The 15,666-nt window shown below is 41.7% G+C and overlaps 1 protein-coding gene across 7 annotated transcripts in view; it reads right to left on the bottom strand.

The window, feature by feature from the left end:
* The window catches only part of RAPGEF4 (Rap guanine nucleotide exchange factor 4), a 315,899-nt gene that overhangs the window by 57,904 nt on the left and 242,329 nt on the right, over nt 1–15,666 (bottom strand). For all 7 annotated transcript variants that reach the window (XM_043894163.1, XM_043894162.1, XM_043894166.1 and 4 more), the window contains 5 exons: nt 12,567–12,651; nt 9,986–10,046; nt 7,569–7,645; nt 7,003–7,149; nt 5,103–5,218 (listed from right to left, as the gene is read on the bottom strand). In XM_043894163.1, the coding sequence (XP_043750098.1) occupies nt 5,103–5,218; nt 7,003–7,149; nt 7,569–7,645; nt 9,986–10,046; nt 12,567–12,651 (486 nt within the window). The remainder of the gene's footprint in view (nt 1–5,102; nt 5,219–7,002; nt 7,150–7,568; nt 7,646–9,985; nt 10,047–12,566; nt 12,652–15,666) is intronic.

Raw genomic sequence — 15,666 nt, forward strand, 5'->3', positions numbered from 1 at the left:
AGTAGTTACTAAAACCTTCTTTTTTCCATACATGAGACTAAACTTTTTGGAGAGTGGCTCCGGCAGGCTGGGAACTTCAGCCTTGCTCCACGGGGAATGAAAGGGAACATGTAAATCCCAGGGCAGCTCAGGGCAAGGGGAAGTGACAATAAACTAGGTTATCCATATATGGGTTACTCGTTGCACAATTTCAGGCCGGTACTGGATTCCCCTGCCTATTTCTGGAATGCGGCATATCTCCCAACTGTACACTGGAATGTACTTTGGAAATGCAGCTAAAAATAAGAGAAAACAAACCCCTAAAATACCGACAAGCAAACAACCTCCCATAACATCTGAACAGGAAATAAATCAGCAATAGAATGTCCATATAATTTCCATGTCAAGGATAAATTATTTGGCAGGGTGGGGGATATTAGGCATTATATCAGGAGATCCAGCCATGAAGCCCTTTAATCAACAAGGGAGGATGTATTTTTCTAAACTGAGTGTGGGTTATTTCAAAGTAATATTCAAGATGGTAGAAAACAGAGGGAAAACTCTAGGCAAAATACTTTGAAGAGATCTGGGTGGTCCTGTTCCAAAGTTCAGATTTTGCTTCTCTGCTCGGCATTTACACTTAACAGCAAAATGACAAGAAAGGACAACAGTGAAAATAAAATTCTCTCGTGTTTAAAGCAGTGGTAGGATTCAGGTCCAGGGGAACTCCATTTTCTTCTGCTCACCAATATCCCTTCCCTGCCTGTTTGAGACCCTGGAGGAAGGGTGTTGAGATCCCAAGAATACCTGTAATGTATGAAATCTCAGGGTCTTCATTGCTTGCCTGAGGAAGGGAAGAAGAGGCAATCCAACATACGACCCTGTGCATATGAGCATGCGGTGAGTGAAACCCTGGTTTTGAATGAGGTAGCAAACTCTGTCTGTCTGGGAGGTAACTGTCACTAATTGAGTATGTGCATGCACATGTGTTGTGTGTGCCCACATGTATGTGTGCCTGCCCTCAGGACCAAAAGGAAGCTGAAGAGTTCAATCTTTGAAAAGAATCTGGCTTTGCAGCCTATGGGAGGAGCCGGGAATAAAAAAGTCTGCTTCAATCTCGAACGGAGGACCCTTTTCTCAACGTAAACAGGGTAGAAGACAAACGTGTTTTCCTCTTATAGGCAATGACTATTTGAGGGCTTCCCTGGTGGCTCAGACTGTAAAGAATCTGCATGCAATGCAGGAGACCCGGGTTCAATCCCTGGGTCAGGAAGATCCCCTGGAGAAGGGAATGGCTATCCACTCCAGTATTCTTGCCTAGAGAAGTCCATGGACAGAGGAGCCTGGTGGGCTGTAGTCCATGGGGTTGCAAAGAGTGGGACATGACTAAGCAACTAACACCTTCACTTTCATTTGAGGGAAGGAGAGGGCATATCTATAAATGACTTTCAATACGTCAAGGGATACATTACATAAACCAGTTACTTTCTCTTCCACATGGCTTTGGGCAGCTGTTGCTACTAAGCTTCCAGCTCTAGCTGGCCATGTGACTCACAGATCAGTTTGAAATTGGTTCCCTTGTCAAAAGTTTAACTCTGATAGAATGTTGGCTTCCCATCCTGGTATTCTTGGTTAGGACTTCCCTTAGCTAGGGTATGTTGTCTGGTCAAAAAGAATAAAAGTTTACCTGGGTGGCAATCCTTTATGCTATCATCCCACTAGTGAGAGAAAATGGTCTCTCTAATCAGAGACATTAGGGCATCCGTCTGTTTCTGCCAGAGGCTCTCTCTAGTGGTACAGCTGCCTGACATTATCTTCCCTCTTCGCAGCTCCACAGAAGGGGCTGACGTTCTCTCAGGGCAGGGGACTCTGAAGTTGGGAAGGGGGCAGGGAGCCTCTGGCTTGTGATCTGGCAGGTCCGGGCTTGGCTGAAACACGTTACTGCTTTGTTTCAGGATGGATGCTGCCAGGTGCCTATTGCTTGACCTTTGTTTAAATGGGGGACTTGAAGACCAGATGGTACAGCTCTTCTCAGCTTACTGCATGAAGAAGGTACCCTAGTACAAGTTAAAGAGAACCTGGCTGGTGAGGCTATCCAGGCTGTGAGGTTTTAAACCTGTGACAGAAAATCTTCTGACACCAAGTCTGGAAATGAGGACACTTCTACAGAACTGCACCTAAAACAAAAAACAGAGGTGGAGGAGGGTGCCTGAAAGAGACCATCTTTCTGCAAAGAGGATGGAGCTGAATGACTGGGTGGTTGATAGTCTAAGGAAAATGTAACACATTAACTGAAACAGGAGTAGTCATTTCAAATTCCCTCTTATTACAACCACATAACCACAGAGTGGAAGGTATCCTAAATGGTAATGTTTGAGGGCTTCATATAGTTTATCCATCATGAGAAGTACTGTCTCGCTATTGACATTTTAATATCACACTCAGAGTTGAGTGGTTTGAGGGGAATCAGGCAGCTTTCAAAGTTTAAAACGCAGGGAGTGGGTTCCAGGGCCTCCACAGATACCAAAATCCATGGATGCTCAAGTTCCCTATATAAAATGGTGTAGTATTTGCATATAATCTATACATATTCTCGTATACTTTAAATCATCTCTATATTGCTTTTAGACCTAATACAATGTAAATGCTATGTAAATAGTAGTAGATACAATATAAGTGCTATTTAAACAGTTGCCAGCATATGACAAATTCAAGTCTTGCTTTTGGGAACTTTTAGGAAATTTTTTCCCCCGATATTTTCCATCTGTGGTTGGCTGAGTCTGTGGATGTGGAAACCAAAGATACAGAGGGTCAACTGTATGCATAAACTGCTCTGGATTTCTCAGGGTAAAAGTGAATCAGAAAAATAATGTTATCAGCACCAATATGGTGACCCTCTTTGAGCTGAAAAAGGTTGATTTCTGAGGATAGAGGTCCTAACGGATCCTAAACTTTAAGTCCACCTATAGACATGGTTGCTCCCATGTTTGCCAAGTTGTCCAGAACATCAGTCAAAATTCACTTACATGGCCCCTACTTTTCAACTCTGGTTTGGCTTGGGAAAATTCAACCTGGAAAATGACCCCTTGAAAGAGAGGCTTTTTACTCTTCTGGATTTGGCATGGTGCACTGTTTTGTATGCCTGATATTTCCAAAACAGTGTACTGTGAATATGCACGTGTCTTTGAATTATGTAAGAAATGTATTCAAATTGGTCTACTGGACACAAATAAGGGGGTGTTCGATTGACCAAAAAGTTCATTTGGGTTTAAAATCCGAATGAAATTTTGGGCCAATCCAATTATAATAGAAATCAAATCCAGGCCTAAAATAAATTTAATACATGTGGGCTCTCTTTTTCCTTTTAGTTTGAGTTAATAAAAAAATCTATATTTCGAGAGCATTCTGAACACAGTGCTGCTGTAACTTGCAAACCCTTTTGATCACTGCCCCCACCACACCATGAAGAGGTGAGGGAAGGGGACCTTCCGAGGACATCTTTGAGGTTACAGGGAATTTTCAAGGCTTACTTTTTCAGGTAACAAAATTTTCTTGAGCCATCTGAGGCATTATCAAAGAATGTAGATGATCACATAAAACTGTCTAGTTATACTTAAAGGCAATAAAGAAAATCACTGGGGGTAGCCCCAGCCTTCACATAAAAAAAAAAAAAATGTTTTCATTCTTATCCTCCTTTGTCAGCTGGAAGGACAACTCTTGAAAAACATTTGTGCAAGAACATTTTTCAAGAATGCATAGTTGGTGAAAAGTAGAAAAATAAAGAATTCTGGACGGTAATTTTATAGGTTTGTAAGTGAAAAGTTTGTAATACAGTCTATTTTATGTCAGCCCTTTTGAAATATACTGCTTTGCAACATTTACTAGATAGTGTCAAAGATATATTTATATATTAATAGTATATTTTGTTAGAGTAATTTGTGAGGCTAAAGGAAAACAGACTCAGAAGTTGGTCAAGCTGGACTTGAATGCAAGCTCTACCATTACCAGTGTTGTAATCCTGGGCAAGTAACTTACTTCTCTGAACCTAAAATTTTCCACCATTCATTAAAAGGGGTTGTAATAAGGATTAGATAAAATAGGCAAGAGACACTATGGCTCTTCAATAACATTGTTTCTTCCTCTCTTCTTTGCAGATATGTTGACTCATCCAGATGAAATGTCTGAGCCTTAGGCTTTCAGTCTAAACAAAAAAATCTCATCATTTATGGTGAGTGGGCTGATTAATGGGAACAGCCCATTTACTTGGCAAACAAAGAAAAATACTTGGGATGCATTCTTTTCCAACAGTCTTTGGCCACATGTCTTTAGCTACAGAATTGGTGTTTTTATTACTCTAAGATTAAAAATTAATCTTTATTTTAAAAATGAGATTCTGTAATTTTCTTCCGTTTCTTAGAGCCACATTTCTTAATTCCTCTGTCTTACTATTCAAATGTTGATACATTTGATTAAATCTCACATAAGAAGCTGTAGCAAAAAAAATAAAAGAACCCTCAGCAAAAGATGGAACTGAAGACACATACTGAAAAAGAATCAGTTAAATGGGTGACCTGATGTTAAATGGGAAGCAAATACCCTTCTGAAATTTGCAGGAATAACTACGGATGAGGTCTTATGGATGGTTCCAGGCCATAGTCAATAGACTGTTTTATATCTGAAGTCTGGGTTTCCATCAAAGATGCTTATGCAGATAACAAGATGAAAACACTTTTTGAGAAATCCTACATATGAAATTCAAATGCCAAAAGTTCTCCACACCCAGGGGCCTGTGTATCCCTCAAGCTGCCTGGCATTCCTGTTCCTATTGTTCTCACCGATGCCTTCTGCTCCAAAGCTATTACAGTTGAACATAGTATAGAGGAAGCATTCTTAGAGTAGGGGAGTATTCTCTCCGGAATTACTCCAGGCAGCACCAAGCTGGACGCAGTGCCAGAAACGGATACATTATCCTACACAAGATGTGTGATTAGTCAATAGAAAAAAAAAGTCACACAGGCTGCCGTCTTCCACAAAAAAAGGAGAACGTGCTATTGTAGAGATGATGATACCATGTGAAAAGGTTAATCATAGTCTGGCAATTGCAGTGTTGGAGGCAAACCTACTTTTGCTGAGGCTGTGAGTTTCCTTGATTAGAAGCCCTGTTCCCTGCTGGGACCTTCTCCAGCACCAAGACATCTTGGTCATGTTCTTTAAGTCTGACTGTGTTCGCCTCAACGTCCTGCAAATACAAATTACACCACATACAGATGCTGCCGTTTTCTCAGACAATGACAAAAATTTCAAATGCTTCAGAAACTCATTTTCTGCTTGTGATGCTAATTGTTGCGTCTACAAATTAAGTCATTTTCAAAGTCAGGGGCTGGAACGGTCAGAGAGGACCAGATGAGGTTGGAGGCACGTGCATTTAAAACGCTACTTTTACCCACGATTCAGAAAATCAGCTGAGGAGAGAGGGGTGGTGGTGCTCAGAGGAACCTCTGGGAGAGGGCGGTACAGTGAAGAGAGAGGAGCCAAGCCGCTTAGTCTCCAGAAAGCTATGTGGCAAATAGCACTCCACTTCCACAGAGTTCTTTCATTCTGATTATCTTCTGAGGGCATATAGTTTTCTTAGGAGTGGCATGTTTTCCCTCTAATCAAAAGACTTTTAAAAATATCAGTTTGAAGCTTGTTAAAAATATTTTTCAGGTACTTGGAATAATTTTATAAAGTACATCCATGATAATGGTCATAATCTGATTCTTTCAAAGAATTTTGTGGCTGAGTGTAAAATCCATGTGTGTAAACTTTCAAAGTGTAAAGTTCAAATTTCAAAGTCATTTAAAGTAATTTATTTAAAAAATTTAGTGTGCTTTTTCTCATCCTTTGGCTCCTATTTGAAGAGACAGGATAACAACCAAGTCAAATTCCATATGGTGGGTTTTTTCCCCTACATTATTTAACTTTTAACTTAATTTTGTTTGCATTAAGAGAATATATTCCTAACACAAATTTTGTTGTCAGGAATCTTGCCATGAAAGGATACGGATAGGTGTCCACACATAAGGAATGGGAATGAGATTGTAAATCATCATTAAATAACACCAAAGGTACCAGAAAGCATAGAAGGTGCATTTAGGATTTTAGTGCAGGATACAGAAGGATACTCAGGCTGGGAGGGGCAGAGGAGGAAGTCTGCTCTGTGAGCTGACAGGGATGGGATAAGAGCAAAGTGATCCTGGAGGGAACAGTCTCTCTGGGTGAGGGGGAGAGACCACAGGCTACCTGAAAGGCCAGGACCACTGGCACGCTGTCAAATGCCCAGCAATCCATAGACAGGCCTCCACCACTTAAGTTGGATTGGCCCTCCCAAGGGACCAGGAGCTGGATGATAGCAAGAACCCAGGGACCATCTATTCTAAATGTCACCCACTCTCACTAATACTGTCACAAGCTTCCATCTACCACTCCAACTATTCTTCACCTACTTGTCGAAGTCTGAAATTCCTTGAGGGTGAATCAATTTGATGTAAAGTACTTGAAATGAAAACGCTTGTTGGAATAACCATGGTGGACATTAATTGCCGCTAAAATGTAGTCACTAAATAAATTCAGAGGGTGGGAGAGAATATAAGGTTCAGATCTGGGAAGAGATAGGAGGTTTAGGATAGAGAAACATATGGAGAAGGAGGTGAGGACAGACACAAAAGGGGAAGCCTAGGAGAGCAAAGAGAAATGTCTTAGACTGTGATATTTTGCCAAGGCATCTCTGTGTTTTAATGCTCATGAACTGGTTCAGGTGTGTGCAGGGTTATTTGGTCCGGAACAGTGTGACATATTTACAGCTTTACTAGAATATCACCTCTGGACCCCAGAACCCACACCAGCACACTGAACATAGCAGGTCTGTAAGCAAGGCTCTTTGGCCCTAGAGCATTCATTAGTCACTGTGCTGCTCGAATCCTTCACTCATCAGGCAGAAGTGGCAACAGGGAGCCCCTCGGCCACCCTGCACCTCAGACTCACCCTCAGGATCCGGTTGAAATCCTCCTTGTCCACTCTTAAGAAATGGCAGTTATCTTCTCTCAAGACGATGGAGGCAGCTCTCGGGGCATCATTCACTAGGGCTAACTTGCCAAAGTCATCGCCCTCATGCAGGGTACAGACCACCCCCTGGAGAGAACAAATCATGCAGATGAAGGTGATCCCTGGAACAGGGCACATACCCACCTGCCTCACACCACAAGCCTCCCTGCCCCCAAAACACTGAATATATATCAACAGGTTGTACCCAGAGATGCCACAGGGGAAAGGATCACATAATTATATTATAATGTCTCATTTTTCTTTCATTGAGTAATATGTGCTAGGACCTGACTTACATATATACATTGTCATCCATGAGTCCTAGAAAGTTCAGTGCTACTCTTGAGTATAAAAATTTAGATAATATATGACTAGAGAGGCTATAATGTCTTTTCTACATCGAGTAACGATGTTGTAGCAAGTTTAACTGTAGCATTACTTTGTTAATACTTAGAGCCAGTAGTAAATGCAGCATAATAAAGTTTCAAAAGAAAAAATATATATACCTTGCCATAAATGACTACATTCACTGATCCTTTTAGAATAATGTACCATGAGGTGCCTTCTTCCCCTTGGTTAAATACTAGATACAAAAAGAAAAAAGACATGACAATAATAGAAACACATCAATATAAATTACAGCTTATCAAATCATCATTTTAAAGGCCTCAGAATTATGCATTTAATTCCAGAAGGAAAAAAAATACTAGCAAACACTAACTTATTCAGGTGGAATATTACTTCCTTTTCTTTAGAACATGAAAGAAACAGAAACACTGTACTCCTTGTGTGTCCTACAGATATATATTTACCATTAATTCTCCAGCAATCCATTCCTTAAAGCAATACACTTCCCCCCACAACTCATCAAAACTTACTAAGCTATAGAACAGAGTTTCTAAAAGTAATCTGACCAATAACATGAAGTTTGTTGTTGTTTAGTTGCTCAGTCGTGTTTGATTCTTTTCTGACCCCATGGACTGTAGCCTGCCAGGCTCCTCTGTCCATGGGATTTTCCAGGCAAGAATACTGGAGTGGGTTGCCATTCCCTTCTCCAGGGGATCTTTCTGACCCAGGTGTCAAACCCACATCTCCTGCATCAGCAGGCAGATTCTTTACCACTGAGCCACCAGGAAGTCCAATGTGAAGTCTGAAAACATGCAAATCAGCACTACATATTGTTGATGGATACATATCTACATACATTTTTTAAAAAATGGGTTGGAATGATAACCATATGATATAGGGTAGGAGTTACCTTGGGGAGGAAAAGAGAAGAATGAGATAAAAAAGGAAACAAACCCTTCAAATGTAGAATTTCATTTTTTAGAAAATATAAAAAATGAAAATATGAAAAAACACAGTGTCAGGTTAGTACTTGACAAAAGTGCTTTTTAAAAAGGGGTTTGTAACAATCTCTAGTGATTTGTCTGAAATACTTAAATATTTCATGATGAAATGAAAACTGTCCGTGAGATTGAAGGAAAAGCATAAAAGAAGTCGTAAGTCACCAGTAATCATGAACATTTTTTAAATGTTAGTGTGAACCTTTAAAAAGCAAAGAAAAAACATTCTTATTAAAGGAACTATCGATGTTAGATATACACTTTTTTTTCTTGTTTGATCTCTTTTATATTCATTTTTTTTCCATTTATTTTTATTAGTTGGAGGCTAACTACTTTACAATATTGTAGTGGTTTTTGTCATACATTGACATGAATCAGCCATGGATTTACACAACTTTTGAGGACTAAAAGTAAAATATTTGAAACATCAATGTTAACTCTTTTTGCTTTTACAATTCATGGTCTCTGTTTATTCGACTCACACAGCTCAATCTGAAGAAAGAGCAAGATTTTCCAAAGAAGGTCTCCTGAAAAGTTAACAGGTGTCCATTAAAAATGTTTTTTTATGTTTCCTTAGGTTAAGGCAGTATCAGTTTAAGTGGCGTGAACTTTTTCCTTACTGTAGACTCCTGAGGAACAGAGCATGCTGGCGTGTCTTACAATTCTCCAAGAGAGATTAGAGGAGGCATTCGTGTCCTGAATACACCACTCACCATGTTTTCCAAGAATGGTTTTGTAGGATGAGTGGGAAATGCCAGTCGAAATAATTCTGCTCACATTTATTAATATGAAATTTCAATTTCTTAAGAGGCCTTCTGGCTTCCCCAGTGGGCTCACACAGTAAAGAATCCACCTGCAATGCGGGAGACCTGGGTTCGATCCCTGGGTCAGGAGGATCCGCTGGAGAAGGAAATGGCAACCCACTCCAGTATTCTTGCCTGGAGAATCCCATGGACAGAGGAGCCTGGTAGGCTACAGTCCATGTCGCAAGGAGTCAGACATAACTGAATGACTTAACACTTTCACTTTCAATTTCTTGCTCCCAAATATGATCATAGAACTAAACTATGAGGTACTTAATGGAGAGATACTACATATTAGTGCTGCATAAATATCTGGGCAAAGAAATTCTCTCAGGCTTGCAGCTGATATTGGAAGCGTGAGAAGCAAGCAGGATAGTATGCTCTTCTAACTAGCCTCTCAAGGGATGGATTAGGTCTTCTCAAGCCACAAAATTGAAGTGAGGTCACTGTGCAAAGGTTTTGCTTGCACTCTCCCCTGAAGACAGTGTGACTTCATCCCACCCTCTTTAAACACGACCTTGAGCCAGCAGGGGAGGCAGCAAGTGGAGATGCTGGCTGGTAAGCGCTCCCATGCTGGTACCTGACACCCACCAGGCTGCAGAGCCACAGACATGCTGGGAATAATCACGGGTCCAGAAAAACAAGTGTGCCACATAACATCCTGGCAAGTCTGTCCCAGGCCTAAGAAAGGGGAGCGTTTACAGTCAGGGTCCAGTGGCACATGTTCGGGAGGGGGCAGGCCAGGCACCATGCACCATTACAGCCTTCACTTACACACAGTCCCTCCTTTGGCATGAGACTCAAAAATGAGCACACCTGCTAATTCCCGTTTCACCTAGAAGAAAAAGAGAAAGAATGCAGGGAAAAGCCAGATTTTGGGGTGTGGGGAAGGGACTTGCTCTCTTTCTGAACAGCACCAACTTCCAAACAGCCGCCTCCCACTCTGCCTGGCTGCTCCTCCCACCTAGAACCACTTCCACAACATGTGCCACTAGATTTGTTGTTTAAACTGAAGTATAGTTGATTTACAATATCTCAGCAAGGTGATTCAGTTATACCCATATCTATTCTTTTTCTGATTTTCCATTTCATTTTGTTATAAAATATTGAATATAATTCCCCATGCTATACAGTAGGGCCTTGTTATTTATCTATTTTATATGTAGTAGTTATATCTGTTAATCTCAAATTCCAAATATATGCCTCCTTCCCTTCTCCCTTTGTAATCATAAGTTTATTTTCTACATCTGTGTGTCTGTTTTATAAGTAAGTTCCTCTGTATCACTTGTTTTAGGTTTTACATATAAGTAATATGTGATACATTTGTCTTTCTCTGTCTGACTTACTTCACTTAGCATGATAATCTCTAGGCTCATCCACTTTTCTGCAAACGGCAAGATTTTGTTCTTTTTTATGGCTGAGTAGTATTCCATTGCATACGTATACCACACCTTCTTTAGTCGTACATTTGTCGATGAACAGTTAGGCTGCTTCCAAGTCTTGTGCCACTAGATTCTTGGAACTTTTACGAAAGCTATTTTATAAGCTCATTCATACAAGATCAGCTTCCCAGAGACTGTTTACAACATGGTTGCACGTGCCTGAGCTAGGCAACTTCTCTGCCTATCTTTTGTCTCGGTGAGAGGGTGAGAGTATCCACAATATCATATAACTCTGGCTCCTGGAGTTCTTCCTTGCATCACACATCATGCATAAGTGCAAACATGTTGGAAAACTCAGTGTCTTGAAGTTGAATAATTAAGCTTAAATGTGGGAGGAGATTTTTTTTTTTTAATATTTATTTATTTGGCTCTGCTGGGTCTTAGTTGTGGCACATGGCATCTTCAGCTGTGGCACATGAGATTTAGTTGCCTGATCAGGAGTCGAACCCACGCCCTCTGCGTTGGGAGCAAGGAGTCTTAGATACTGGACCAAGAGGGAAGTCCTCGTGCAGAGATTTTGATAGCTGTTTCTTTTTAAATTCCAAATTCTGGTCCCAAATTATGGCTCTGTCTCTCTAAGAACCAAATAACCTGAGAACTTCCACATTGCCTGGGGACCTGGGGTTTGAGGTAGAAGCCTTCCCTTCCTCTCTACTACCCATGATTCTTCCAAGGCTGCAGAAGTCAGAACACACGCAGGGTGGAGACCCAGACAGCAGATAGGGCACAGGGGTCTTCCCTCACTCCCCTCCCCAGCATGAGCTTGTGGGGCCTCGGCTGCATCCCCTACAGATGCAGGAGCTCCCTGGGTGAGGCCCCTGGGCACTGGACGTGTCCCACCATGGAGACAGTGAAGGTGACAGGGTGGTTGGTGGGAGGGTGTGAGGGTGGGCTGGACCAGACCCCTGGATGCTCCGTGTAGGTGAGCGAGCTTCCCGACTCGAGGAATGCAGGCAGTGGGAGCAGGTGAAGGCAGCCCTGTCTGGGTTAAAGGGGAAAGGTCTGCAGCACTCCACTTGGGGTTGTGGTGAATGCCGCACTGCTCTCAGCAGAGACCTGGGCTTTACAGCCCGGAGCGGGGCCTGCAGATGCTGCCGCCGTGGGACACTGACACCTTGGTATCACCCAGGGAGCTGGGAATGAAAGACCAACGAGCCAGGCAGACACTGCTGAGGAGCCTGGCATGCCATTTGTGAACATGGCATGTAATCTGTAGATGTTGAAACAACTTCTTTTTATTATCATCATCCTCGTTATTATTAATTATTAGCATACAGGAGACTTACGTTGCCTGGAACTCATGTTTCTGTGTTCCTCCTGTGGCAGGAGGCATTTCTGTCCACTGCTTTTCTATAATATCATAATCATGTAAACATTCAGAGTCAGATACAGGCATTGGGCCATTTCCCACCAGCAAGTGCTGCTCGTATGCCCTAAAATACCTGAACCAATGCTCTTTGGCACCTTACGCTTCTTTTCTCAATTGGGCAGCAAACCTGGGTGGAGCCGGCCCCCTGGGCCAGGCCAGGTCATCTTGATTTCTCTCGCTGCTGCCCCATATGGCTCTTTATTCCATGGAAGGGACTGAAAACTTATCTTAAGGCCTGGCTCTGGGTTGAATTATGGCAGGTTCCAAGGCTCGGGAAGTTTGAAGTATATGCTCCAGTTCCACTCTCATCAGGCGGCTCTAATGTTTAGGGCAACTACTGAAAACCGGATAATACTTGACCCTTCTTTGCTGATTGTATGTAGGTACAACTTCCTTAGCATCTCAGGAGAGCGAGAAGGGGTGCTTTATGAGGTAGCATCTAGACATCCCTGTTCCTCCCTCAGACTATAGTCCTCTCCCCCAGTCCAAACAGTGCATTTAATTCAAAGTGCCCCCAACCATGCTCAGCTGAGGGACAACTTACTGTGGTAGAAAGATGGGATAAGGCTTTAATGTGAAGGAGTTCTTCATAGATAATTTCTAGGTCATCCACGGTCCTCTGTCCAGGTCTACAAAGAAAACAGTAACAAGGAAATAATGAGATGAAAGTCATTATTAGAGTTTGAAATACAAAAGGGGCTTCAGGGGTCAGTAAAACATGTTCAGGGAATTCTCAGGAGAAATCCTGATAAAAAGACCCTGGCAGAGGGAGAGATGATGCTATGATAATCCCTACAGGGAATTTTGACATGAACCTGTTCCTTGATGGAAGGACATGGAAGAAATCAAAACTGCACCTAATCCCCTTCCCTTCCAACCTCAGAGGGAGGAACATCTCTGCTCACATCATAGTTGGCTAACTCAGATCTCTTACTTTGTAGATGATGATTCTACAAAATTATCTTTTATTACTACCTTAATCAAGATCAACAAACTTATCTTTTAACATCACCAGGAACTGCTGGTTCAATCAACTTGACTGACACAAATTTCTTGGAATTCTATGTGATATCTTAGCCTAGAAGAATAATGCTGCTATCCCTGTTGTTCTGGGTTGGGTAATATGCTTCTACCACAGGACTTAAAGGACTTATATAAACAATGTTTTCTCACCTCCCTGTGGAGGTGAGGACATGAGATGAGCAGAAGGCAAATAGGAGTGTGTAGAATTATTAAGAAAGGGAAAGTAGGGAAGAAACATCACATTCCCCAAACTCTGTACCATGGTCTACCACTCTTCCATGAGATGTTCATCTGTATACTATGCAGTTTTTTTTTCCTATAATTTATTCTGAAACTACTATCATATACCTTGCCTTTAAGAATGAGGTTTGGACACATTATGGACATCTTGGCAAGGGAGAACTGAGAGGATTTCTGATCATCTTTCATGTCAGAAATCACTAATCGTGTTTAATTTTACATCAATGGGAAAAGGGATGATTGGTCAGTAATTTGGATCTTCTATTGCTCTCTGCAATACAAGGAACCCTAATGTTGTTGAAACTAAAAAAAACAAACAAATGTGTTATTAATTCTGAGAGCTCTAGGAAGTCACTCTCCACATTGGTGGTCAGGTGGCATTTCAGTTCAATTGTTCATTCGTGTCTGACTCTTTGCGACTCCATGAACCACAGCACGTCAGGCCTCCCTGTTCATCACCAACTCCCAGGGTCCACCCAAACCTGTGTCCGTTGGGTTGATGATGCCATCCAACCATCTCATCCTCTGTTGTCCCCTTCTCCTCCTGCCCTCAATCTTTCCCAGCATCAGGGTCTTTTCCAAGGTGGCATTTACTCTCAGCTAACTATTGCAGTCACGAGTGTTACTTATTACATAATCATCACCCATGTTATGCACTGTCCTGAAATTTCAGTAACTTACGGTATTATTCAATGTTACAATATACAAAACCTTTAAACCTCGATGAGCTACCAATGGTGTTCCATCATTACACTGTACTATAAAGAATGTTCTTTGGGAATTCCCTGGTAGTCCAGTGGTTGGGACTCCATGCTTTCCTTTCATTGACGTGGCCTGGGCTTAATCCCAGGTCAGGTAACTAAGATCCATAAGCTGTGTGGCATGGCAATTAAAAAAAAAAAAAAGAGTAAATCTTTCCTTGATCAAGTAAATTCAGGAAGCCTTGCTGCTGTACTGAGCAGAGCACTGAATTTAGAGTCTGAAGATCAGGTTTTAACCTTCATGCAACCCCTCACCAGCCACGTGACATCAGAGACTCAGTTCCTTCTGTAAACTGGGGATAGTATCTTCCTGAGAGTGATGTGAGAGCTAAAGGAAGCAGCAAATAGGAAGGCATCTGCATATTCATCTGTGTAAGTGAAAAAAAAAAGCAGCAGCATGATATCCCAAACTCAAGCCCTTGCATAAGAAAAATGAACTTAAAAATTAAGTATGACCTTTGGTTCAGCAAATTATATCTAGAACTTAGTCAATTATTAGATAAGTACTTTGAGCTATTAAAACTGAATTATAAATATTCTAAAATAGTTGCATTAGATAATTTGTAACCATATCGTGGATCAAAAGGGGGCTAATTGGAAGAAAACTGTTTGTATACCTTGGGCATTACCTTCTCAAGGACAGCTTTAACATGAACCAAAGGATATGATAGCCTTCTCTTACAGAAACAACAGATGACTGTTTCTATATTTCCTAATCCTGCCTGTACAAAGACAGGTACTAAATCCATGAACCAGGGAGATGCCAGCCAAGTTCACCTCCTGCCAAGGATTACCACTTAAGGACACATTGTGGAACACAGAAAGTATGGGACCCACAAACACCAAAGGAAAAGCTACGGCCACAGGGATTCTGAAGGAGCCAGGCCTTCTTAGTGAGGGGCCTAATCTACTACTTGACTTAGACATGGGGATTTTGAAACTAGGACCCTTGGAGATTTAAAAGTCAATTGCGTCACCTCAGTCCATCTACTGCTGCAGAGGCAGCTAACGTGAAAGCCTCAAGGTGGGTGTAATAGGATTATGGCTCTTCAGCACGAGGAGCAGCCCTGCTGTTCCTGCTTCTTGACATCAGCTGCAAATAGCACAGACCCTCCTAGAAGCTTGGCTAAAGGAGAAAACAGTCACCAAGTCTCATTCTCACCTCCACGGTAGAGGCGGTGGGTATTATGGAGGGATAAGAAAAACCTATCTGGGAAAAGAAAGGACAGAATTTAGCTCTAAAATCTACATCTGAATTTAGATTCAGAGTTGAAATTTGGGGAGCAGATATCTACAAGTTTAGGAAGAGGGTTCACATTGGATCAACATGAAATCCACACTGATCGAGTCTTACAGATTAAAAAATTAAGTGCTGCCTTTAAGATCTACAAATCCCATTATGTTAAAAATCACTGAATTTCATCCAAGAGTTAAAATATGATGAACAATGTCAGACCCTCAATGCAGCACACAGGGAACTTGACAGAGTGGGTCAAGGCTGCTCTTGGAGCTGTTTAGTCTTAGGACTTGCATCAAAGTGCAGGAGGAGAGAGGTAGAGATGGTAACATTCAAGCTATTTCCAACCGCTCCCGAACTCCCCACTGCCCCATACTGTCTGA

This window comes from Cervus elaphus, chromosome 33 (genome assembly GCF_910594005.1).
Source record: "Cervus elaphus chromosome 33, mCerEla1.1, whole genome shotgun sequence".
NCBI lineage: Eukaryota > Metazoa > Chordata > Mammalia > Artiodactyla > Cervidae > Cervus > Cervus elaphus.